At 45.7% G+C, this 26,961-nt stretch overlaps 1 protein-coding gene across 1 annotated transcript in view; it reads left to right on the top strand.

Annotated features, from left to right (window-relative positions):
* WDR45 (WD repeat domain 45) overlaps positions 1 to 25,151 on the top strand; it is a 30,779-nt gene extending 5,628 nt beyond the window's left edge. The window contains exons 5-10 of the mRNA XM_029608229.1: positions 3,007 to 3,101; positions 3,648 to 3,727; positions 16,324 to 16,532; positions 16,743 to 16,844; positions 16,960 to 17,105; positions 17,424 to 25,151. Of these exons, the coding sequence (XP_029464089.1) occupies positions 3,007 to 3,101; positions 3,648 to 3,727; positions 16,324 to 16,532; positions 16,743 to 16,844; positions 16,960 to 17,105; positions 17,424 to 17,533 (742 nt within the window). The 3' untranslated portion in view covers positions 17,534 to 25,151. The remainder of the gene's footprint in view (positions 1 to 3,006; positions 3,102 to 3,647; positions 3,728 to 16,323; positions 16,533 to 16,742; positions 16,845 to 16,959; positions 17,106 to 17,423) is intronic.
* The last annotated feature ends 1,810 nt before the right edge of the window (positions 25,152 to 26,961 follow it).

Here is a 26,961-nt window from a genome sequence, read left to right as displayed (position 1 = left end):
GCTCTCTCAAGTCCTGGAATTTTTAGGGGCACGCTTCGACACACGCGTGGGCAAAGTCTTGCTTCCTGAGGCCCGGGCGCTCAAGCTCATGAATCAAGTACGACATCTGTTATCTCTCTCTGTGCCCACGGCCTGGGACTATCTCCAGGTCCTGGGCTCTATGGCTTCAACTATAGATTTGGTTCCATGGGCCTTCGCACATATGCAGCCTTTACAGAAGCTTTGCTGTCCCGCTAGAAGCCGGTCTCGGAGGAGTTTCAGATACCTCTACCGCTCTCCGACTTTACCATCGCCAGCATGCAGTGGTGGCTCTCACTCGCTCACCTGTTGAAGGGGATGCGCCTGGAAACACTTCAGTGGATCATTGTTACGACGGATGCCAGCCTCTCCAGCTGGGGAGCGGTGTGCCAGAATCAGTCTACCCAAGGGCAATGGTCCCCAGTCTAATCTCAATGGCACATCAATCGTCTGGAGGCGCAAGCGGTTCGCCTGGCGCTCAAGACGTTCCTGCCCTTGCTCCGTCACAAAGCGGTGCAAGTTCTCTCTGACAATGCCACCACAGTAGCTTACATCAATTGCCAGGGTGGCACCAGGAGTCGGCTGGTAGCCCTGGAAGCCAGCAAGGTGTTCTCCAGGCAGAGTGTCATCTGACTCGATTGGCAGCCTCCCACATTGCTGGGAAGGAGAATATTCAGGCCAACTTCTTAAGTCGTCAACACCTAGACCCTGGAGAGTGGGAGCTGTCCGAAGAGGCGATGGATCTTGTCGTGTGCAAGTGGGGAGCCCCCCCACATAAACCTGATGGCCACTCTGAAAAATGCGCAGACGGGAGCACTGCTCGGAAGGGGTGAATGCCCTGGTGCTATCCTGGCCTCGCGACATCCTCCTCTATGTGTTCCCACCATGGCCTCTGGTGGGAAAAGTACTCAGAAGAATAGAGCTTCACAAGGGGCCGGTCATTCTCGTGGCTCCAGAATGGCCCCGGAGACCATGGTTCGCGACTCTGGTGAACCTCGCGACGGATGGTTCTCTTCGCCTCTGTCACCTCCCAAACCTACTGTGGCAGGGTCCCATATTTTTCGATCAGGCGAATCGCTTTTGTGTAGCGGCCTGGCTTTTGAGAGGTGCAGACTGAGGAAGAAGGGCTATAAGAAGGAGGTTATTTCCACCTTGTTGCGTGTGCATAAGACTTCAACCTCTCTCGCTTACGTTCGGTTATGGAGAGTGTTTGAGACGATGTGTGCTGACTCAGGAGTACCGGCGCGCAAGGTCCCGGTGTCCCAGGTCCTATCCTACAGAATGGCCTCTCCAAGGGTTTGTCTTTCAGTTCCCTGCGGGTTCAAGTTTCGGCTCTCGGTTACCTCTTAGGGCGGGCCGATGGTTACGCGGTGGCGGCCCACCCGGATGTCGTGCGGTTCCTCAAGGGGGTTAAGCATTTGAACCCGCCTGTCTGGGCTACTTGTCCGTCATGGAGCCTTAATCTGGTACTTCAAGTTCTCTGCGGGGAGCCTTTCGAACTCCTCAGGCAGGCCATGCTCAGAGACCTGATTCTTAAGACAGTATTTCTGGTCTCTTATCTGCTCGGCCAGGAGAGTGTCCAAGCTCCAAGCTTTGTCTTGTAGGGAACCATTTCTTCGTTTTTCTGATTCAGGTGTTTCCCTCAAGACAGTACCATCCTTTTTACCAAAGGTCGTGTCCTCTTTTCACTTAAATCAGTCAGTGGAGCTACCTGCCTTTTCTCCAGACGACATTGCGAGCACACCTGGCAGAGACCTAAGGCGCCTTGATGTGAAAAGAGTGCTACTGGAATACTTAGAAGTCACAAAAGAGTTTCAGGTCTCTAATCATCTCTTTGTCTTATGGAGCGGACCCAATAAGTGCAACAAGGCTTCTAAGACTACCATCGCTCGCTGGCTAAAGGAGGCGATTGCGTCGGCGTATATCTGTTGGGGCCAGCTGGTTCTGGAGGGCTTAGAGGCCCATTCGTTGCGTTCACAGGCTACCTCTTGGGCGGAGAGCCAGTTGGTCTTCCCGCAAGAAATATGCAGAGCAGCTACTTGGAAATCTCTTCATACCTTTGCTCGTCATTATCGCCTCGATGTACAGGTGCCAGTTTTTGGTTCCTTCGGCAGACAGGTGCTTCGAGCGAGACTATCTCGGTCCCACCCTACTTAGGGAAGCTTTGGTACATCCCACTGTCTGGACTGATCTGGGTACGTACAGGGAAAGGAAAATTGGTTCTTACCTGCTAATTTTTGTCCCTGTAGTACCACGGATCAGTCCAGATGCCCGTCCTTCTTGCATTCTGACTTTTCTTGGAAATGACAACTCAAAGTTTCTTTCATTTACAGATTTTGGGAGTATCTCCTAAGCTTATCAGAGCAACGCATATCTGAGCTATAAGGCACCGGAAGTATCTGACCATTATATGTAAGAGCGCTTTTTTGCATTGTTTCAAATTTCCAGTTCCAATTTGGAGGTTACAGGTTTTACTTGCTTGATCTTTCTCTGGTTAAGATTATAGTTTATCATTTTTTCCTGCTTTGATAACGATTATACTGAAGGGACACAGGGGGAGCACTGTCTTGATATAGGATACCTTTTGAGTTTTTCCTCTGTCTCCATCTGTTGGAAAGGAGGCTCAACCCACTGTCTGGTCTGATCCGTGGTACTACAGGAACGAAAATTAGCAGGTAAGAACCAATTTTCCTTTGTTTTAGGATGGAAGTTTTTTGAGCATATAAGGTTCTGCCTAGGAGGGAAGGGAAAAAGGAAGAGTTGGGGGATATAATACAGGGCAGATGGGTATGATATGAGGAAGAGGTATAAGACTGCTTTATAGGGTGAGCTGAGAAGGGTCCTCTGGAGACAGAAAGAATTGGAATTGGTGGGGCCTCCTCCTGCCATCTTTCCATCTCTCTTGCTCTTGTTTCTCTTTCCCTCTCTCTGGCGATCCATATTTCTGCACTAAAGCTTCTCATCCTGTTTTTTTTTTTTTTGGTTTAGGATAATTATTATTCTGCGAAACAGAATCTACGTTTACTCCTTCCCTGACAACCCCAGCAAGCTATTTGAATTTGACACACGAGACAATCCCAAAGGTACAACAGCAAAAATCATTCTTTGCTAGTGAGAGGGCATCTCTGTTTATGTTAACCTTTCTGTTGCCAATGTGAGCGCATCCCAGCCTGTGTCATCTCTTTGTTTCCTCTTAACGAGGAGGATTTCCTGCCTATGTCACCCCTTCTGTCTCCACCAGTGAAAAGGAATCCTTGCCTGTGTTGCTTCTTCTGTCTCTGAGTAGCAAGAGGAGATTCTGAACATATCTCCACTCTGTTCCTTGTGAGAGGGGATCCCAGCCCATATTGCCTCTGCTGTCCCTCCCTAGCAAAAAAGGATCCCTGTCCATGCTTCTTCTCTCCAGGTTGTGCTGTAGCTCCCCTCTTCTTGACATGCTCTCAGTGTTGCAGAAACCATGGATATTTTCTCACTCTGTTTCTTTACTTGGTAATAGCCCTGTTCTGTAGGGCTCTGTAAATCCCACTGAGTGCGCTTCGCTCTAGGCTGGCATGATGAATCTGTTACAGGAGAAGATTCTATCGTGTGGTTATGTTTTACCTGCTCACTGTTCCTCTCCTCCTACACAGGGCTTTGTGACCTTTGCCCCAGTCTCGAGAAACAACTTCTGGTCTTCCCTGGACATAAGTGTGGTAGTCTACAGCTGGTGGTAAGTGAGAGAGATGTGTAATATCAGAGTATAGCACAACCAGAGGTTAGTGAGTAAACCATGTTTCCAAGCGTGTAGCCAGATGGACTCAGGACCAGTGGCTTATGTGCTCTTCTGCTAGCAGATGTGATAGTAATGATTTGAGGCGTTTTAATATCATTAATTTAGCATATCCTTCTCAAATATTTGTTGCTATGTGTTTTTTAAAGCACAGTTCTAGGTCAATTATTACTCCTAAATCTCTAATTTAATCAGCATGGATTTATCCAAGGGAAGTCTTGCCTCACAAATTTCCTACTTTTTTTTTTTTTTTTTTGAAGGGGTGAATAAATATGTGGACAAAGGTGAACCAGTAGATGTGGTAAATTTGGATTTTCAGACGGTGTTCGACAAAGTCCCACATGAGAGGCTTCTAAGAAAGCTAAAAAGTCATGGGATAGGAGGCGATGTCCTTTTGTGGATTGCAAACTGGTTAAAAGATAGGAAACAGAGAATAGGATTAAATGGTCAGTTTTCACAGTGGAAAAAGGTAAATGGTGGAGTGCCTCAGGGATCTGTACTTGGACCGGTGCTTTTTAATATATTTATAAATGATCTGGAAAGGGGTATTTATTTAAAATCTTTTCTATACCGTCATTAAGTAGTATGCCATCACAACGGTTTACAGTGAGGCACATATATACATCTCTGGAAAATGTATAAGTTAATACTATCTATAGGAAGTGCCATTAGAGTCTGGTAACATAGTTTCGTAATAAAGATTATTTGCAAAAGGTTGAAAATCTTGTCCTTTTTCTATGTTTCTCAGTTTTAATTGCATATCTAACTTTATCGGAGTGTATGTTTTGTTTTAATAAACGCACTTATTGAGCAGAAAGGTGCTGTACTCTGATGTTCTGCTGCCAGATTTCATAATCCACTATTCACTGCTCTCTTTGTAAAAGGCTTGCTTGAAAAGCCAGGTTTTTAAACTCTTTTTGAATAGTTTAAAATCTCTCTGTAGTCTAATTTCTAAGGGCACGGTATTCCACAGTATTGGTCTGGCTAAGGATAAGGGTATGATGAGTGAGGTGATCAAATCTGCAAATGAGACAAAATTATGCAGAATAGTTTAAATCTCAAATGGATTGGGATAAACTGCAGGAGGACCTTGTGAGACTGGAAGATTGGGCGTCCAAGTCGCAGATGAAATTTAATGTGAACAGGGAAAAATGCTATAGTTACACAATGTTAGGTTCCATATTAGGCGTTACCACCCAGGAAAAAGGTCTAGTCATCATAGTGGATAATACGTTGAAATCATCGGCTGTGTGTGCTGTGGCAGTCAATAAAGCAAACAGAATGTTAGGAATTATTAGGAAGGGAATGGCAAATAAAACACAGGATGTCATAATGCCTCTGAATTGCTCCATAGTGAGACCGCAGCTTGAATACTGTGTACAATTCTGGTTGCTGCATCTCAAAAAAGATATAATTGCGATGGAGAAGGTACAGAGAAGGGCGACCAAAATGATAAAGGGCGTGGAATGGCTTTCCTATGAAGAAAGGCTTAAGGGGTTAGGGCTATTTAGCTTGGAGAAGAGACGGCTGAGGGGGGATATGATAAATCTTGAAAGGACTTGAATAGGTAAATGTAAATTTACCTCTAAATAGGTAAATGTAAATTTACCTCTCCAGCCTCTCCAACATCCACTCCAGCAGTGTCAGCCTCTCCATCATCCACTCCAGCAGTGTCAGCCTCTCCATCATCCACTCCAGCAGTGTCAGCCTCTCCAACATCCACTCCAGCAGTGTCAGCCTCTCCATCATCCACTCCAGCAGTGTCAGCCTCTCCAACATCCACTCCAGCACTGTCAGCCTCTCCAATATCCAAGCCAACGGTCCCAACCTCTCCAGCATCCTTTCTAACATCCATCCAGCCGCACCTGTAACCCTGGGGCAATCTCCATCCACCTGACCAGCACCTAACTCCACCCACCACTCCACCCTCTAATCATGCAATCCTACCCCATTCCTATCATCAATCATCGCCACTCAGACCTCTCCAAACTTTCTCAACGGACCCTGTATCAGTCAACAAGATCACTCATCCCAATCATGCTCACACCCCTGACTCAACTTCTAGGACTCACGATATTCTCCCTAACCCTCTTTCAACGCTCAGTCCCTCACTAAGAAAACGCACATCCTGCATGACTACCTGCTTGAATCCAAACCAGATGTATGTGCTATAACGGAAACCTGGTTAAAAAGCACCGACACGGTATTGATAAACCAATTACCTATTCACCTCTATGACGTCTTCTCAATTACCAGACCCAAAAAGAGAGGGGGAGGTCTGCTGTTAGCAACCAAGAAGGAACTGAATCTCAGATAACAACCAATCAAGACCTCGTCCAAAACATTAGAACTCGGTTTGTTTAAATCAAAACACATTCAAATTATACTGGTCTACGCTCCTCCAGGATCAATAGACTCGGATGCCTCACCCCTTATAGAAACCATTGCCAAATACATTAACATGGACTCACCGGCCATAATTTTGGGGGACTTCAATCTACATGTGGATGCCTCCCCGATCTCCTCCAACTGCGAAACATTCCTATCCACACTCCAGGCTATGGGCTTTGAACAAATAGTCAACAAACCCACCCATAAAGCTGGACATACATTAGATCTCATTTTCCTAAACTCACACCTATCATACACTAACTCTCCTGACTGCACCCCAGTCCCATGGTCCGACCATTCACTCTTATCAGCTACTCTCATGACTAGAGGGAAACCCCTCTCAACCACAACCTCATTCCACCATCCATCACAGAAGAAACTGTTCCTCTGATATTCTTAGTGATCATCTCTCCAAAGAACTCCCCAATCTAGACACTTCTAACCCCAACTCAGCACTCCTTTCCTGGTGCAATATCACAGAGTCCATAGCCAACAAACTCTGCCCCAAGGAGACGAAAACCATCAACTGGACTCAAAAAAGGAAGCAACCTTGGTACTCACCGGAACTTAAACGAATGAAGCAAGACCTCCGACACAAGGAAGGCTCTTGGCGGAAATCCCCCAACTCTACAACGATGTCTGATTACAAACGAATCATGCATCTCTACAGGAATTCTCTCCTACAAGCAAAAAAAGACTACTACTCCAGCAGAATCCACGATATTCAATTTGACGCTAGAGCCCTGTTCTCCTATGTATCTCAACTTACTAAACCCTCTGCCCCCACCATCCCCGACGATCAGGCTCAATCCAAAGCTAATGAACTTGCTCTCTTCTTTCAGGACAAAATTGCAAACACCCTAGCGCTTCTCCCTTCTAACCCTACACCTCTATCACTAAACTTCACCACCACAGGCCCCCCAATGCCACCTTAGAGTCCTTCGAGCCTACCACCCCGCTGGAGATAGAATCTACACTCAGGAAGCTGAAACCATCCAGCCACCCATTGGACCACATCCCAACAAAACTCCTGCTCCTTATACCAAGCACCATCTCCAGATCCTTGGCCGACATCATTAACTGCTCCCTTGCCCAAGGAATTTACCCGGATGACCTTAAAACTGCATCGATTAAACCTCTCCTGAAGAAACCCAACCTAAACACGAATGAGCTTTCCAACTTCCGACCCATTTCCAATCTCCCGCTGCTAGCAAAAATCATTGAGAAGGTGGTGAACACACAGCTATCGGACTACCTTGAGGATCACAAAATTTTATACCCCTCCCAGTATGGCTTCCGCAAGTCTTCCAGCACTGAAACCCTCCTCATCTCGTTAACAGACAACATCCTCATGGGCCTAGACAAAGGGACTTCTTTCCTGCTAGTTCTCTTAGACATCTCCGCGGCGTTTGATACCGTGAACCATAGCATCCTCCTCAATCGCCTCTCAGACATTGGTTTAACTGGATACGCCCTCCAATGGTTCAGCTCATTCCTCAATAACAGAAGCTCCAAGATCACCATCAACAATAAAGAATCTCCCAACTTCAAATCTACCCTAGGTGTTCCCCAAGGCTCCTCTCTATCCCCCACTCTCTTTAATATCTACCTACTACCCCTCTGCCAGCTACTCACAAACCTCAACCTAACCCACTATTTATATGCTGACGACGTGCAGATCTTGATCCCTATAAAAGAATCCCTTCCAAAAACGCTATCTTTCTGGGAAAACTGCCTCAAGTCCATTAACCACCTACTTACCAGCCTAAACCTGGTACTCAATGCAGCCAAAACAGAAATTCTTCTCATCTCCCCCGACCATTCTACCAGCCACGACCAGACAACCTCTATCCCTCAGACTACTCAAGTCAGAGATTTAGGAGTCACCATTGATAACCAATTAAATCTAAAAAAATCAATTAACAATATTACGAAGGACTGTTTCTTTAAGCTACAAGTTATGAAAAGACTCAAACCCCTCCTCCACCTCCAGGACTTCAGAACAGTGCTACAGTCAACGATTTTCTCCAAAATCGACTACTGCAACACTCTCCTCTTAGGACTTCCGATCTCCGCCACCAGACCTCTACAGATGCTCTAGAACTCAGCAGCCAGGATTTTAACCAACACTAACCGGAGAACTCACATCACCCCGATACTTAGAAACCTACACTGGTTACCTATTAAATACAGAATTTGGCACAAAGCTCTCACCATCATCCACAAATCCACACACAACCAACTTCCTTTAGACCTTCAGTTACCACTCAAACCATACACATCTGCAAGACCCATCAGAGAGGCTCTCAAAGGAACCCTTCAAGTTCCCCCAACTAAATTCACTCGACTAACCTCCACGAGAGAGCGGGCACTTTCCACAGCTGGCCCCACCATCTGGAATAACCTGCCGACGGATCTACGACTGGAACCCTGCCTGACTACCTTCCGGAAAAAACTCAAGACTTGGCTTTTTGCCCAAGCCTTCCCTGAAACATAACATCTTATCTGAGCTTTCTTTTAGCTCAATAGACTAAAAGACCAACCCAGTAATTACATCTCCATCCATGTTTATTCTCCAGTTTTTCCTGTCCTTTATTTCCTGGCTACACTAGCCTCCAAGTTCTTTCCCCCTGTTATTTGTAACTGCGCTTCGGCCTTCTTGTTATATGGTTTCTTGTTAAGTTAACCCCCAAGTTTGATGTAAACCGGCCTGATATGAAGCTTGTCATGAAGTTCGGTATAGAAAAATGTTAAATAAATAAATAAATAAATAAATAAATAAATAAATCAGTTTTCCCTGTGTGCACCCAGATCAGTCCAAACTCCTGGGTTTTTCCTCCCTTCCAGCAGATGGAGACAGAGAAAGTTTTGCTGACACTGCCACATAACCTGGTGTGCCACTTGCAATCCCTCAGTATTTCTCTGTCTCCAACAGATGGTAGATGATGTAAAACCTGCAGTCTGGAAATTAGTAAAAAAAACAAAAACCCCAGAAAGGTTTGGATTTAAAGAAGTCCGTTGGAAGATTTCCTCCCAGGAAGGTGCAGGTCCTGGTGGGGCTATCCCTCCTGGTACTGAGGTGGAGGAGCTGGGGGTTGGGGACCCTTATATAGCTCGGTCCTTTTGCTACTGGGGGTAGACAGCTGGTGGAGCCAGTTCCCTCTCCCCCAGGAGGACGTTCGGAGCCTGCTGCCCTTCTTCATCTGTAAGGCAGGCAACTTTAACATTTTTGAGAAAAAAAAGTTTCCTTTTTATTTTCAGTGTCAGCATTGGTTGTCCTGGGGTGGAGATCAGGGCAGCAGTCTTGCAGTGGCTCTCACAGCGATCTTTTCCTGCTGAAGTCCTCTGGGCGGCTGCTTGCCCACACGGTCGGGCAGGCTACAGACATGCTGTATGGCAGTAAATGCTCTGCATGCGACGATGCATGCACACGAATGTCCCATGCTGGTTTCTGTTCCCGCTGCCTCTCTGAGGGAAAGGGCAGCGCAGGAACATCGGCAGCAGCATCGGGGAAGCAGCAAGAGCCTGGAAGGCTCGCAAGTGAATCGGATGCAGCAGCGGGCCCCTTCCCGATTAGAGCGGGAATGGTGGCCATTTTGTCTTCTCTTACTGCAGCTTCAGAAGGGGGGAGGGGTGTCTCTCTCCTCAGCTGATCAGAGGCCACATGGAGGGGGGGGGGGGGGCGGGATGAGGACTCAGTCAGGGGAGGATGAGAACCTCCTGGGGGAGGATTCTGATGATCTGCAGCTTTTTCATCAGATTTTGTTTTATTGCTGCACAAAGCATACCTGTCCAGGAAAGCTGCGGGGCGGTGTGTTTCCAGGCAAGAGGGGTCATTGGGCCCACAGCCCAGGAAGAGATCCAGAGTTTAACAGGCTAATGCTGCAACAAGAATTCGGCAAACTCTTGGTAGATCTACATAGTCACACACAGCAGACGAGACCTCAGAGGATTCTGAAGATAGGGATCCTCCAGCGGAGGATCTTTTTGAGGTGGATCCTTCTCTGGATGACAGGATCCGGAGAAAGGGCTGGGACAAGCCTCAGCAGTTGAAGGGGGATGATCCAGTGGCCGGTTCTGCAGCGTTGAAGGATATGCAGGACTGGAAGCTGGAAGTTTATCTCAAAAAGATTTTTGTGGTGTCTGCCCTAGGCATACATGCTGTGGTTTGCAGCAGTTTTATGCTTCGGTCTGGTCTGCGTTGGGTGCAGCAGTTGCAGGCGGAAAAAGCAATGTCTGCATCAGAGGCAAAGTAGGCTGAGCAGCTAGAGGCAGTGGTGGCCTATGGAGTGGATGCAATATATGACCTCATCAGAACTTCCTCCGGAACTATGATGTTAGTGGTCTCGCCCAGAAGAATCCTTTGGTTATGGAACTGGTTGGCAGTTGTTTGGTCCAAGTCTCAGTTAGGAGCATTGCCTTTTAAAGGGAAACTGCTTTTTGGGGAGGACCTGGAAGAGCTCATGAAACATTTAGGTGAAAATAAAGGGCATAAGATTGCCAGAGGATAAGCCAAAAGGGGGAAAAGGATCTTTTCCTACGTGTTCTCGTTTTAGGGTGAATAGGCGTTTTCGGCAAAATAGGACTGCACTGGAAGACAGCAATCCTGGAAGGTCAAAATCCAAACAGAGATAGTTCCAGCCATGGTGCTGGTGGAGCTACATCTGCCCAATGAAGCGAGGCAGGACCACGCCTTTATGCCAGCTATAGGGGGTCGGTTGACTCTTTTTTGAGGAGTGGGCCAAGATCATTACAGATCATTGGGTCTTAGGTGTGATAGAAGTTTACGCTTTAGAATTTGCTCAACCGCTGAAAGACTTGTTCATGGTCTCCCTTTGTGCTTCTGTAGCAAAAAGGCGGGTTTTACAGGAAACCATCAACTGTTTACAGATACTGGGAGCCATTGTTCCCATTCCTGCTGAGGAGTGGGGGATGGGAAAGTATTCCATTTATTTCATGGCCCGATATTAGACTAGAAAAAGTGAACATGGCTCTCAAAGTTCCTCGTTTTCAGATGGAGACTGTGTTCCGTCATTGCAGTAGTGCACAAAGGGGAGTTCTTGGCTTCTCTGGATTTGATCGAGGCATACTTGCACATAGCAATCCATCTGGATCATCAGAGGTTCCTGAGGTTCATGATCCTCTGGACACATTTTCAATTTTGCGCCCTTCTGTTTGGGTTGGCAACTGCTCCAAGGACCTTCACCAAGGTGATGGTCATGATGGCAGTGGCCCTCAGGAAGGAGGGCATCCTAGTTCACCCATATCTGAACAATTGGCTTATTCGAGCAAAGGCAGAAGTCCTTTGCAGACAGGCAGTGGTATTGGTGCTACAGTGGTTGAGATCCCTGGGTTGGGTAGTGAATCTGTCAAAGAGTCATCTTACCCCTACTCAGGTGTTGGAGATACTGGGGGCACATTTCCACACCAGGATCGGGAAAGTGTTTCTCACCAGGGAACGCATTTGCAATTTGCAGAGGCAAATTCTCAGTTTATTGGGGAGAGCAGTCCCCAGGGTCTGGGATTTTCTGCAGGTTCTCGGTTCTATGTCCTTCACCTTGGAACTGGTTCATTGGACATTTGCTCATATGAGGCCTCTGCAGAGGGCATTGCTTTCCCTGTGGAATCCGTTGTCAGAGGAGTTTCATCTGCCACTACCTCTTACTGAGATAGCCAGCTCCAGTCTCTCGAGGTGGCTTGGACAGGACCAGTTAGGTCGCAGAGTAGACTTGACTTGCAGGCTCCAAATTGGATAGTAGTTACCAGCGATGCACGTCTCTCTGGATAGGGAGCGGTATGCCAGACTCAGTCGGCACAGAGCCAGTGGTCAGCACAAGAGGCGGTGTGGTCTATCAATCAGTTAGAGACGAGAGCAGTGAGGTTCACGTTGCATGCCTTTTTATCTCTCTTGAGTGGTCAACCAGTAAGGATCTTGTTGGACAATGAGACAACATCGGCTTGCATCAACCGACAGAGTGGTACCAAGAGTCAGGCGGTGGCTGAGGAAGCCCAGAAGTTAATTAACTGGGCAGAGCAGCATCTGGCATTATTGGTGGGATAGACAATGTGCAACTGGATTTTCTCAGTTGGCAACAGCTGGATCCCGGGGAGTGGGAGTTGTTGGCAACTCAGCAAAATGCCAAAGGAAAGCAGGAGCAGAAAGGGTCGATGCCTTGGTGCTGCCATGGCCGGGGGGTAGTCTTCTGTACTTGTTTCCGCCAAAAAAACATAAGATAGGCCATACTGGGTCAGACCAAGGGTCTATCAAGTCCAGTATCCTGTTTCCAACAGTGGCCAATCCAAGTCACAGGTACCTGGCAAGTACCCAAACATTGGATAGATCACAAGCTACTATTGCTTATTAATTACCGTCATAGCAGTTTATGGATTTTTCCTCTAGGAACTTATCCAAACCTTTTATAAACCCAGTTACACTAACTGCTGTAGCCACATCCTCTGGCAATGAATTCCAGAGCTTAACTATGCACTGAGTGAAAAAGAATTTTCTTTGATTTGTTTTAAATGAGCTGCTTGTAACTTCATGGAGCAGCCCCTGATCCTTCTATTATCTGAGAGAGAAAATAACCGATTTACATTAACTTGTTTAAGTCCTTTCATGATTTTGTAGACTTCTGTCATATCCCCCCTCAGTCGTCTCTTCTCCAAAGTGAACAGCCCTAACTTCTTTAGCTTTTCCTCATAGGGCAGCCGTTTCATGCCTCTTATCATTTTGGGCGCCCTTCTCTGCACTCTCTCCAGTGCAGCTATATCCTTTTTGAGATGCAGTGACCAGAACTGCACACAGTATTCAAGGTGCGGTCTCACCATGGAGCCAGAGGCATTATGACATCCTCTGTTTTATTCGCCATTCCCTTCTTAATAATTCCTAACATTCTGTTTGCTTTTTTGATCACCACAGCACACTGGGCTGACAATTTCAATGTATTATCCACTATGATGCCTAGATCTCTTTCCTGGTAGGTTCTATCTTAGGAGTTACCAAACATTGCGTAACTACAGCAAGGGTTATTTTTCCTTATATGCATCACTTTGCACTTGTCCACATTAAATTTCATCTACCATTTGGAAGCCCAATCTTCAAGTCTCGCAAGGTCACAATCCACTTGAGATTTAACTACTCTACATAATTTTGTGTCATCCACAAATTTGATCACCTCCCTCGTCATACCCCTTTCCAGATCATTTATAAATATATTAAAAAGTACCGGTCCAAGTACAGAAATCTGAGGCACTCCACTTTTTATCTTTTTTCACTGTAGAAACTGACCATTTAAACCTACTCTCTGTTTCCTATCTTTTAACTAACCATGGCCGCGGGTGGGCAAAATATTGCGATAAGTGAAGATTTATCCGGGAGAGGTGATTCTAGTGGGGCCAGAGTGGCCTTGGCGGCCATGGTTTGCAGATCTGGTCAATCTAGTGGTGAACGGGCTGTTGCATCTACCAAAGTTTCTTCACCAAGGTCCTATATTTTCAGATCAGGTGGCTCTCTTCTGTCTTGCGGTTCGGCTTTTGAGAGGAAGCATTTAAGATGGACAAGAAATTCTGAAGATGTCTTTTCCACTTTGTTTCAAGCTAGAAAGACTTTCACATTTTTACTGTATGTGAGGGTCTGGAGAGTTTTTAAGTCTTGGTGCACAGAGCAGGGAGTTGAACCTTCTCAAGCATCCATGTGCACATTTTGACCTTGTTACAAGGATTGGTGAAGGTTTTGGCCTTTAACTCCCTCAGAGTTCAGGTGGTGGCATTGGGCCATCTTCGAGGAAGGTGCAGGGAGCGGCCTTAGTGGCACATCCTGATGTGCGTTTTCTCTGAGGGTCCTCCGGTGTGGAAGTTATTTCCCTCCTGGAGCCTTAACTTGATCCTTAAGGGGATGTGTGTGGCTCCGTTCAAGCCTTTTAGAAGGGCAACTATGAAAGATCTCACCTTAAAGGTTGTTTTTCTGATGACAATTTGTTCTGCTAGAAAGATTTTGGAACTTCAGGCTTTGTCATGTACGGATCCTTTTTTGAGAATTATGGATGCTAAGAGTCCATTATGTGCAGTTCTTTCCTTCCTGCCGAAATTGGTGTCGTCATTCCACTTGAGTCAATCTGTGGAGCTTCCAGCTTTTCCAAACCTGGATGCAGCAGTGCCTCATGCAAGAGAGTTGAAACTCTTTGATGTAAAGCGAACTTTGTTGCAGTATCTTAAGGTCACTAATAGCTTCTGGCTGTTGGATCATCTTTTTGTGCTATGCAGTGGTGCAAAAAAAGGTGCATAAGGCTTCAAAATCTACCAGAGCGCAGTAGATGAAGGAAGCGATAGGTTTGGCGTACATCTGTCAAGGTCGTCCTACTCCTGAGGGTTTAAGGGTTCGCTCTATTCAGTCACAGGCGGCGTCTTGGGCCAAATGTCAACATGTATCGCCACAAGAGATTTGTACGGCGGTTACTTGGAAGTTGTTGCACACTTTTGCCAGACATCGTTTGGATGTCCAGGCTCCGGAGGTCATGGGTTTTGGTGAAAGTGTACTTCGAACGGGAGTCTTGCAGTCCCACCCTGTTTAGGGAAGCTTTGGCACATCCCAGGAGTCTGGACTGATCTGGATATATACAAGGAAAGGAAAATTGGTTCTCACCTGCTAATTTTCATTCCTGTAGTACCACAGATCAGTCCAGAGTCCCACCCAGTTGATATGGGGAGAATTGGAGAGTCTGCTTGATCTATTATTATAAATAGTCTGAAGAATAGCACATGTTGTGTTTGGTTTCTCGTGCTGGAAAGGTTTTTTCCATTATATGGTTCCTCTTCTTGCTGCTCGTTCAGGGGGACGTGATTATTACTTGTAGTTATGTTTGTTGGTATCTTGGCTTGGGTGCAGGTCAATACTGAGGGACTGCAGGTGGCACACCAGGTTATGTGGCAGTGTCAGCAAAACATTCTCTATCTCCATCTGCTGGAAGGGAGGCAAAGCCCAGGAGTCTGGACTGATCTGTGGTACTCCAGGAATGAAAATTACCAGGTAAGAACTCATTTTCCTATTTACTCTCTGACAATAAAAGGGCTGGGGGGTGCTCCATGAAGTTAGCAAGTAGCTCATTTAAAACAAACAAATCAAAGAAAATTCTTTTTCACTCAACACATAATTAAGCTCTGGAATTCATTGTATCTTGTAAGATCTGTACTGTTAATAATGAACTATTAATTTGATACTCCGGCTCTTTACGCCCCTGCCAATCTAGTTTAATTTAGTTTATTTTAATTATATTATAATTTCAATGTTATCAGCGATGTATCACTATTTAATTATGTTGGATTGTAAAGCTTGTTGCTAATTTATGTTCATTGTAAACCGAGGTGATGTTTGCTAACGAGCCGCGGTATATAAAAACCCGCAAATAAATAAATGTGGTTACAGTAATTAGTGTAACTGGGTTTAAAAAAGATTTGGATAACTTTCTAGAGGAGAGGTCCATAAATTGTTATTAATCAATAAGGAATAGTAGCTTGGGATCTATTTAATGTTTGAGTACTTGCCAGGTACTTGTGACTTAGATTGGTCACTGTTGGAAACAGGATGCTGGGCTTGTATGGCATATGTTATGTTCTTATGGCCCATGAGCTATAGAGCTAACAGAGTTTGGAGGGGCTATATCATAGGGGAAAGGCTCAAGGCATCATATCCCAGCCTCTGTTCCCACTGAGCTGAAAGTATGAAGGAATAGGAGGAAACTGCCAGGTCAAGCAAAAAAGGGCCTACAAGATACTATGCAAGCCTGCACCAAGGCTAATGAAACCAAACTCTCTGTGCAGTCCATGCTTCCTTTTTTGGGAAAGCCTGGAAATCTGGACTGATAAAAGAAAGCATAATGGAACAGGGGTTTTGGGTTACTTGTGTCAATCCTGTTTCCGTTAACTTAAAGCAGCAAACAGGCCTCTATATGAAGAAGATGAGGAGGGGCTAGAATATACCAAAGCTTCTGATTGGTCTGTTCTGCGGCATGACTATAGATGATCTGAAAGTTCAGAGTGGAAATAAGATTAATCTAGGTAACCCAAAATCCCAATCATTAAACCAGGTACTAGGTGAATCGTACTATTACATGGAAATGTTCACATTTGTGTTTCCCCTTGCTCTGCAGGATCTATCTAACACAAAACCTGGTACCTCCTCTGCTCCTTTTACAATTAATGCTCATCAGACTGAAATTGCCTGCATCGCAGTCAACCAGCAGGGAACGGTGGTGGCCTCAGCCTCTAAGAAGGGCACCCTAATTCGTCTCTTTGACACCCAGACTAAGGAGAAGCTGGTGGAGCTGAGAAGGGGAACAGACCCTGCCACGCTCTATTGGTGAGATAGGAACCTACTGGAAGAGAGGCAGGAAGAAGAAAGAGTTAGAGGGGGAAGGGGGAAGGGGAGAGCATGCAGGAGAGAGAGAGGAAAGCAGATGAAAAAGTGCCAGGGATGGGGAGCAGTGAGGACATCTGACCGAGGGGAGTCGTGTGTAGGAATTCTTTATGTACACTCCCCAGTCTTATCAGCTTTTGTTTTCTTTACCAGCATTAACTTTAGCCATGATTCCTCCTTCCTCTGCGCCTCCAGTGACAAAGGGACTGTCCACATCTTTGCTCTGAAGGACACCAAACTGAACCGTCGCTCAGCGTGAGTACATACACTAGAGCAGAAGTACACTTCTATATGTATATCTATCTATGTACACACATGTGTGTATGTAAGTGACTGGGTGTGTATCCTAAGTCCATTTCTCTTGTTGCAGCTTGGCGAGAGTCGGGAAGGTGGGGCCTATGATTGGACAGTATGTGGATTCTCAATGGAGTCTGGCCAGTTTCACTGTACCTGCGGAATCTGCCTGTATCTGCGCCTTTGGCAAAAACACCTCAAAGAATGTAAACTCTGTCATTGGTAAGAGGCAGCTGCAAGGTCTTTCCCCCACCCCCACTCCCACAGAATTCCCTGCCTATCTCTGCCAGGCCTCTCTCCCTCAGCAGGATTACCTGCCAGGCCTATCCCCCCATACTCTCCACCTCAGCAGACTCCCTGCCATGACTCTCTTCCCTTCAGCAGAATCCCCTGCCTGTGTCTGCCAGGCCCCTCTCCTCTTGGTAGAATGTATACTTGGAGATCTCTCCTTTATCTTTCTTCCTCTGCTACCATTTTCTGGATTTCTCACTTTGTCCTGAGGCTTCTGATATTTTCTTTTTTTTTTTTTTCTTCTTGCAGCAATCTGTGTTGATGGCACCTTTCATAAATATGTTTTCACCCCTGACGGCAACTGTAACCGGGAGGCTTTTGATGTTTATCTGGACATTTGCGATGATGATGACTTTTAACTCCTGGGATGTAGCTGTGTGGAGACATGAAACGCCATGAACTCAAGTTTGGAGCTTAGTCAGCTCCTGCGGGACAGATGGGGGAGTCTGAATGTTTCTCTTGACACAGCCGAGTGGATCCAGGAAAATTATTAGGGGAGGAGAAATACAACATAATCCAAAAAGGAGAGACTGCCAATCCTGGCACTGAATCAAGCACAAGAACTGTACAAGCAGCTGTGAAAACTCTGCAACACTGGTCCTATCTGTGCTGGATCGCAGCTGTGGAGCTTCAGAGCACCTCGACCTGTATTTAAGTGTGTAGCATGGAGCTGATGTCAGTTCCGTTTCTTTAGCACTTTCATCTTTTCTGACATCTGGAAAACGTATTGCCTAGAGTTAGTTGCACTTTAAAGGTGGCATCACACTGTTAAAGCCTTTGGCTGGATTAGAAGGTGTCACTTTCTGCCCAGGGACTGCAGAGAAGGGGTACCCCAGGTGCTTCTCAGCAAAGCTACAACTGCAGTGAAAGGGAATGAGCTAATTAAAAATCATTTTCACAAATATGAGTAAAGTGTTGGCCTTTCTGAAGCAGAAAACAAGAACTGCAAGTCTTTGACAAATCTGAAGACTCCTACAAGAAATGTTATAAATCTCATTAATGCTATGCTTGTGGTGGAAAGGAAGAAGTCCAGCTATCAACAAAACTGCATCACCAAGATTCACAATCAATGATTCTGTAAATGGGGTGCCCTGTAGCTGAAAGAGGGAACTTTGTATAATCCTGGGGAAACAACAGCAAAATATGAGAGATCCTGCCATAAGAGACAATCCTGAACCCCGTACCCTGGGAATAAGTTATTGTCTTAGTTTCTCTTGCTGTATTTCCTTCCTTTATTACTCAGTCTGTTACTTTAACAGCACAGTGCCAATGCCATGCTAATAAAGTCATTGAAGTGGAGATTTATCAGCTCGGGCTCATTCCTGGAAGAACATGGATAATGTAGGAAAATTGGTTCTTACCTGCTAATTTTCGTTCCTGTAGTACCATGGATCAGTCCAGACTCCTGGGTTTTGCCTCCCCTCCAGCAGATGGAGACAGAGAAGTCTTGACTGACTGTACCCTATACCCTGAGGTGCCACCTGCAGTCCGTCAGTATTGAACTGTACTCAAGCTAGATGAGTAATAACCGAACAACACTAGGATAAGCTAATTTATTTCCCCTACATCCAGAAGGAGAGGAACCTTGTACATTCAAACACCGTCACTGTACACCAAAAAAGTGGTGTGGGATCCAAACCTGCGCCATTCTTCTGAATAAAAATAACTGAATGAGCGGACTTTCTATCTCCTCCGCTCCGAAAATTGGGTGGGACTCTGGACTGATCCGTGGTACTACAAGGAATGAAAATTAGCAGGTAAGAACCAATTTTCCTTTCCTTGTATGTACCAGGATTAGTTCAGACAGCTGGGATGTACCAAAGCTCTCCTACCCAGGGTGGGACCTCGAGAGTTCCGCTCGAATCCCACGGTCACCAAAACCCCCAGCTTCTGGGCCTGGGCATCCAAGCGGTAATGCTTAGCAGAAGTGTGCAGCAACTTCCAAGTAGCCACCCTACAGATCTCCTGCGGTGAAACTTGCTGGCATTCTGCCCAAGAAACCGATTGCAACCGAGTGGAATGAGTCCTTTGCCCTGAAGGGACCTGGTGACCTTGAGCAATGTATGTAGAGGAAATAGCATCTTTCAACCATCTAGCAATAGTGGCTCTAGAGGCCCTTTTTCCCGTCGAGGACCACTCCACAATACAAAAATGCAATGTTCCAACAGGCAAACTGTTTGTAACCTCCAGATACCGCAACAAGACCCGCCTAATATCCAGCCTTCATAAATCTCTAGGCTGAGGAGAAGCTGGATCTGGAGTCGGAAACGAAGGGAGCTCCACCGACTGGTTCAAATGGAAATCTGACACCACCTTAGGCAAGAAGGAAGGAACCATACACAAAGACACTCCCGTATCTGAAATCTGTAGAAAAGGCTTCCTACACAATAACACCTGGAGCTCCAACACTATCGGGCAGAAGCTGTGGCCACCAGGAAAATTACTTTCAGAGTAAGATATTTTATCGTTGACTGCTTCAAAGGCTCAAATGGAGGAGCACACATTGCTCTCAGGACCAAGTTAAGGCTCCAAGAGGGACAAGGATTCCGAAGTGGAGGACGCAAATGCTTTGCCCCCCTGAGGAAATGGGATACATCCGGATGCGAAGCCAAGGTGCCCCCAACTATCTTTCCACGAAGACAACCCAAGGCTGCGACCTGCACTCTCAGGGAATTAAAAGACAAGCCTTTCACCAGACCCTCCTGTAAAAAAGCCAGCACATCCCCTACTGAAGCTCTAGTGGGATTCACCTCATGATGCATGCATCAGGACTCTAAAGACCTTCCACACTCGGACATATGCCAGGGAAGTGGAAGTCTTCCTGGACTGTAGGAGTGTAGCAACCACACAATAACCCTTGTTCTTCAAACGCTGCCTCTCAAAAGCCATGCTGCTAGACAAAAGCAATCTAGGGCTGCTATGTGTAGCAGCTTTATGTTAAGAGCGAGTCTCTGCTGGGTTTGCAGATTTGGATGCTCTTCAGGCGGAACGTCTGGAAGCAGACGTAGCCTACAGCGCTGACGCCTTATATGACCTGCTTCGGACCTCAGCTAGAACCATGGTGTCAGCCATTTCCACTTGCAGACTCCTCTGGTTGAGGAATTGGTCTGCGGATGTTTCCTCCAAGGCGCAGCTGGGATCATTGCCTTTTAAGGACAAGTTGCTGTTTGGTAAGGAGTTGGAGAACTTGATCAAATCCTTGGGGGAAAATAAGGTCCATAAATTGCCCGAAGACAAGCCAAGACCAAGGGTTGCTCCCATTTCCGGGGGAACCGGAGATTGAGCCTCCAGATCGTCAAGTTCATCTTCCAGACAAACCTCGGGCAGGCAGCAGACATGGAATCACCCCTTTTGAGGCCGCCGGCTTGGCAGGAACAGGGTGTCCCAAGGAACGCAAGCAGCAAAATCTTCCCAATGAGGCGAGGCTGATCCACTCCTCTGTTCTGATAATAGGAGGCCGGTTGGCTCTTTTGTTATGAGGAGTGAACCAAAATTACATCCGACCAGTGGGTCTTAGACACTGTAAGTCATGGCTATGCTTTAGAATTTGCTCCACCTCTCAGAGATCATTTTCTCGTCTCCCCATGCTCTTATGAACAGAAGAAGCTGGCAGTGCAAGCCACTGTATGCTGCCTCTACAATCTGGGGGCCATTGTGCCGGTGCCTCCGGCAGAGCGAAGGACGGACAGGTATTCAATCTAATTCATAGTGCCAAAAAAGGAGGGCACAATCCGGCCCATTCTCGACTTGAAGAAGGCAAACAAGGTCCCGCAATTCTGCATGGAGACCCTACAGTCAGTAATTGCAGCGGTTCACAAGGGGAGAGTACCTGGCGTCCTTGTACTTGATGGAGGCTTACTTGCATATAGGAATTCGACCCGACCACCAATGATCCTAAGGGAGTGCTATCAGTTTTGTGCCCTGCCTTTCGGCCTCGCAAAGACACCCAGGACTTTCACCAAGGTGATGGTGGTGGTGGCAGCGGCTCTCCGAAGGGAGGGAGTGCTAGTGCACCCTTATCTGGATGACTGGCTAATTCAAGCAAAGTCCGAGACTCTCTGTCAGGAGGCAGTCGATCGTGTCCTGCGTATCCTGTGATTTTTGGGATGGATAGTCAATTGGGCCAAGAGTCACCTGGTCCCTTCCCAGACCCTCGAATTCTTAGGAGCTCTGTTCGACATGCAGTTGGGCAAGGTGTTCCTCACCGAGGAGCGGATTCAGAAGTTGCAAACTCAAGTTCGCTCATTGCTAACAATGCGTATACCCAGGGTCTAGGATTACCTGCAAGTCCTTGGATCAATGACTTCCACCCTGGAGCTGGTTCCATGGGACTTTTGCGCAAATGAGACCTCTTCAGACAGCTTTGCTTTCCCGATGGGATCCGCTCTCCTAACGGTTTCAGCTACTGCTTCCTCTTACAGAGTCTGCGCGGTCCAGTTTTGCGTGGTGGCTCCTCCCGGACAAGCTTTGCTGGGGGATAGACTTGGAAGTCCCCTCTTGGACAGTGGTAACCACGAATGTGAGCCTTTCCGGTTGGGGTGCAGTCTGTCAGGACAGATCGGTGTAGGGCCATTGGTCCATGGCGGAGTCTTCAAGGTCCATCAACCGGTTGGAGACCAGAGCCGTGAGCCTTGCTCTTCAGACTCTTCTACCCCTGGTGCAGTGTGGATTCTGTGCAACAGTGCGACAGCAGTGGCTTACATAAATCGCCAAGGGGGCTACAAGAGCTGACTAGTTGCCCAGGAGCTAATCCGCTGGGCAGAACTGATTCTAGAGAGGATCGCAGCTTCACACATCGCAGGCAAGGGCAACATTCAGGCGGACTTCCTGAGCCATCACTAACTGGATCCCGGGGAGTGGGAGCCGTCGGAGGTGGCTTTCCTAATCATCTGCCACAGGTGGTCCACATCGTGCATGGATCTCATGGTGACGTTCCACGCCAAGGCTCCCAAGATTCTTCAGCCGACGTCGGGAGCCAGGAGCTGAAGGAGTGGATGCCCTAGTTCCCCGTTGGCCATCGGACGTGCTCCTGTAGGGTTTTCCTCCGTGGCCCTTGATTGGCAAGGTATTACGCCACATAGAGGCTCACCCAGGCAACATAATTCTGGTGGCTCCAAAATAGCTGAGACAGCCCTGGTTCGAGGATCTTGTCAACCTGGCAGTAGACGGGCCCTTGTGGTTTTACCGGATGCCACAGCTACTGTGTCAGGGCCCCGTTTGTTTAGAAAGGGCGGATCGCTTTTGTCTAGCGGCCTGGCTTTTGAGCGGGAACGTTTGAAGAATAAGGGATATTCAGATTTAGTCATTACCACTCTCTTGCAGTCCAGGAAGACCTCCACTTCCTTGGCGTATGACAGAATTTATTTTAAAATTTTATTTATTTAAAATCTTTTCTATACCGTCATTCAGTAAATTACCGTCACAATGGTTTACATAGAGGCACATATAGTAAATTGTACATGTATCTGTTCCTATTAGTAGTGGAGGTGCCTTATAAGCTCGGTAACATAGTTTCATAATAAAGGCTATATGTTCAGTATTGTTTAATCTGACCTGTGACTACAATAAGGACTGTTAATTTATACATTCAATTAAGGGTGTAGTAAACAAACCATGACGTACATACATATAATGTGCTAGTACTGTATAAAGATTTTGTGTGTACAGCTTTCAGCGTTTCTCCTGTGGGGGATCTTTGGATCTTGGTGCACGGAGTACGGTGGCAGTTGTTTTGGCCTTTTTACAGAATAGTTTTGGGAAAGGTTTGTCTTTTAATTCTCTGAGGGTTCAGGTGGCGGCCCTCAGCTGTCTGTGCAGCAAGGTGTGTGGGGTTTCCTGTTGGTGCATCTGGATGTGGTGCATTTTCTTCGGGGGGGGGGGGGGAAAGCATTTGTGTTCTCTGGTCCAGAATCCATTTCCCTCGCGGAGCCTTAATATAGTCCTGAAGGCGATGTGTGCACCCCCATTTGAGCCGTTGAAGCGGACAATGTTAAAGGACCTTACTTTGAAGGTGATTTTTCTGGTGGCTATCTCTTCTGCTAGGCGGGTGTCGGAGCTCCAAGCCTTGTCGTGTAGGGAACCCTTCTTGTGGATTACAGATTCAAGAGTGTCCTTGAGAACAGTCCCTCCTTTCTTCCTAAGGTGGTGTCCTTTCATCTGAATCAGTCGGTGGAGCTCCCTTCCTTTCCAGATGTGAATTCTTCCTCTCCTCATTCTAAGGATTTATGGAAATTGGACATGAGGAAGGCTCTGTTGCGTTACTTAGAGGTGACTAACAGTTTCCGCCTCTCGGATCATCTTTTCGTCTTGTGGAGAAGCACAGTCCAGAGGCCCATCCAATTCAGACTAGGGTGTTTGGAGAGTCTGCTCGATCGGTTCTTCTTTACCAGGAGGATATACTCAGGTCAAGTCCTGCGCAGGATGAGTGTGTGGGCATGATTTTTCTAATTTTTTTTTTTTTTTTTTTTTAAGGTTCTGTATCCCTCTGCTCATTTAGGGGGAAAACAGTTTCTCATAATTGTTATTGTTGTTTGTTGTCTTTTTAATGAGTTCCTTCTTATTGGGCTTGGATACTGTTCAATAGTGATGGACTGCAGGTGGCACCTCAAGGTATAGGGCAGTGTTCATCAAAAACTTCTTTGTCTCCATCTGCTGAATGCAAGGCATAACCCAAAAGTCTGGACTGATCCGTGGTACTACAGGAACTAAAATTAGCAGGTAAGAACCAATTTTCCTACACGGACCATGTTTCATATAAAAACTGCGTTGGGAGGGACCAAAATCTAAATAAAAAAATAAGTAACAAAATCAACAAGGGACAATAGCAGGCATATATACATACATACACATCATGATCCATTAAAAAAAAAAAAAAGGGAAGAAAATCTAAAGGCTTCCTTACCACAAGCTTGTCAAATATGTCAGTGAAGAAACAGATTCTAGTGACAAAATCAGAATATATATGGTAAAATAAAGGCTCAATATTAAAAATAAAACACCAAGAAATACAAAATAATTTTATATAGGTTGCTAACTCACCCCAACATTCAACTTATGCAAAATGGATAAGGAGATCGAATCATCTATTAGGCATCCAATCTATGACACATTAATAATGTAAAAAAGTAATAAACAATTAGTGATAGAATAATGAATAACCAATAAAGTGAAAGCTGTAAGTTTGAACTGAAGGGGCTGCAGGTCAGTCAGGAGGAGCAAGAAATAGATAAAGAGTGACTCCTATTGTGAACTGCGCACACAGAGATCGAGAGACGGAAGGTCTCTCGATCTCTTATAAAGCAAAATCCCCACGAAACCAAAGTAAAACAGCTCTATGACTGAAGGAGTTGTGCCAAGTTATAAACATGAGACCGCAGGAGCCCGACGGATGTCACTAAAAACTTACCGAGCATTCATTATTTTCTTCCAAGAACGGAGAAAGCATGTTGGAAGGCCAAACCACTTGTAAACTGAAGTGTACAGCACTTCTAAACAGATAAGGGAAAAAGAAAACTTTGTAATATGAGACAGACTCCTAAACGGTAAAGATTGCCTGATTGGCTGCAAGTCACCAAAGAAACAAACAAACGGGCAGCTTGAAATACAAATGTAGAGTTTACAAAACAATGCAGGATACAAAGAGCAGAGAAGACATGCAGAAAGTTTTACCTATGAGCTTGAGCTTTTGCAAACGGGACAGAATACAGTGGGATGGGCAGCTGCTCACAGCCCAATGTATAAGTTAAAAGGGCACCAAAAGGAAAGTCACATGACAAGAGATGTCAATCAAGAGCAGGTGAACTGCCCCTAGGAAAATATCATAAATCACCGATCACTCAAAAGAAATAGGGAAGGGAGGAAAGAAAAGTTACAAGAGAAAATTATCTTAACCAGCGATAGCTTGAAAAGGAATGATTTGAAAACAACCTTTCTTAAAAAAAAAAAAAACCACAGACCTGTCTATATGAGAGTTTAAACCTCCTGGGACGATGGTATTAAGGATATGAATCCAGTGCTGTTCACGCTGTATCAATAAATGAGAAAAATTGTCCACTACCTCTAAAATAAAGAAATGCAAATCTTGTAGTGTGTGTGCAGCTTCCTGCCAGTGTCCATGTAGAGGTGCGTTTACACGATTAGCATGTAAGCATGAGCAAAGTTCATAGATGTGTGTGCGTACACTGCGTCCAGTTTTTCCAACATAAAGGAGAGGACACAGGCATTGAATGATATAGACAATCCCCTTAGTGAAACAATTAAAATTTAATGGGTGTGAGAAAACGGACAATGTAAGTGAGAGTGGACATGCCTTACAACGCCCACAGGAAGCGTGGCCCATGGATGTATTATCAGGGCAGGAAGGAGGTTCTCTTAATTCAGAGGAAATCAAAATGTCACGGAGGTTCTGTGTGCGTTTAAAAGAAAACCACAGACTCTTGAAAAACAGAATGAGGTTGCAGACAAGGCCAATGACAACGAATCGGAGAACATATACGTTAACTTGCAGTTGAGTAGGGAAGAAAACAGGTAATGACATCTTCAGCAGCCAGAATAGGTTTGGTGAAAAGAAGATCCCAGTTAACATTCAGTGCCCATTTGAATGCTTGTCTAATAACTTTGGATGGATATCCACTGTGAAGAAAATTCAAGGTCATAGTACATGCCTGAGAGAGAAATTCATCACGTGTAGTGCATAAACGTCATAAGCAAAAAAAATTGCCCTATGGGGATGTTATCTTGTAGATGCCATGGGTGACAGCTGTCATAAGAAAGAAATGTATTCTTATTAGTGAGTTTTCTATAAATGGAAGTAACAAATTTGTGATTTTGTAAAAGGACATATTTGACAAGCTTGTGGTAAGGAAGAAAGCCTTTAAATATTTCTTACTTTCTTTATTGATCATGATGTGTGTGTATGTATATATATTTGCCTGCTATTGTCCTTTGTTGATTTTGTTAGTTACTTATTTCTTTATTTAGATTTGGGTCCCTTCCGATGCAGTTTTTGTACTAAACACGGTCCGTGGCGGGAGACCATGTAACTTTACTTCTGAGTTTGGCTATCTCTGGATACATCTGGATCTTTTGTATTAAAAACTTTTATGAATTATAAGTTTAAGAACATAGAGTGTTTTTTCCTGCCCTATATTGTGTTTTTGTTTGCTTTGCTGTTTGGGCAGTCACCTTGTTTTGCTTTGAATTGTATATGCTGTTCTGGCACATGATTAGTAAATGCTACAAATAATACTGCTAGCTTGGATTTCTGATTCATTCTATTAATCTAGTGTTGCTGCTTCAGGGACACTCTAAGGCAATCTTGGGTTATGTAATTGACATCCCAGTGGCTGTAGACTAGTCCATTTGTATCCTGTGTGCTGGGAGGGAACATGGATAATTTTGGCTGTTCCTTGTTCTGATCTACCATCTCATTATACATGTCACCATTTAGTAATGGTGCCGCCAGGAGCAAGAAGCGTAGAGTGCCATTGGCAGCAGCATAAGGGCGCAAAGGAATAAAGCAGCAGCTGGAGGGAGGGAGGATGAGAGAAGAGAACAGCGGCTGCAAAGAGAAGGACAGAATCATGAAGAATATGGATGGGGTGGCAGGTCCTGGTGGTCATAAATTTTGGTAATGTAGATTCCATGATGAAAATTCTGTATCAGTTCCCTCTACTAAGCAGTCGTGGCAAACTGAAGATCCCAGTTACAGACTAGAGGAGAGGACCTCAAGAATCTATAGAGCACAGATGGAGCTGCAGTGCCCATTGTGGCAAGGAAGGGGCAGCAC

The sequence above is a fragment of the Rhinatrema bivittatum genome, chromosome 1 (genome assembly GCF_901001135.1).
Source record: "Rhinatrema bivittatum chromosome 1, aRhiBiv1.1, whole genome shotgun sequence".
NCBI lineage: Eukaryota > Metazoa > Chordata > Amphibia > Gymnophiona > Rhinatrematidae > Rhinatrema > Rhinatrema bivittatum.
The sequence above is the reverse complement of the archived record's forward strand: the minus strand, read 5'-3'. Positions and strand labels throughout refer to the sequence as shown.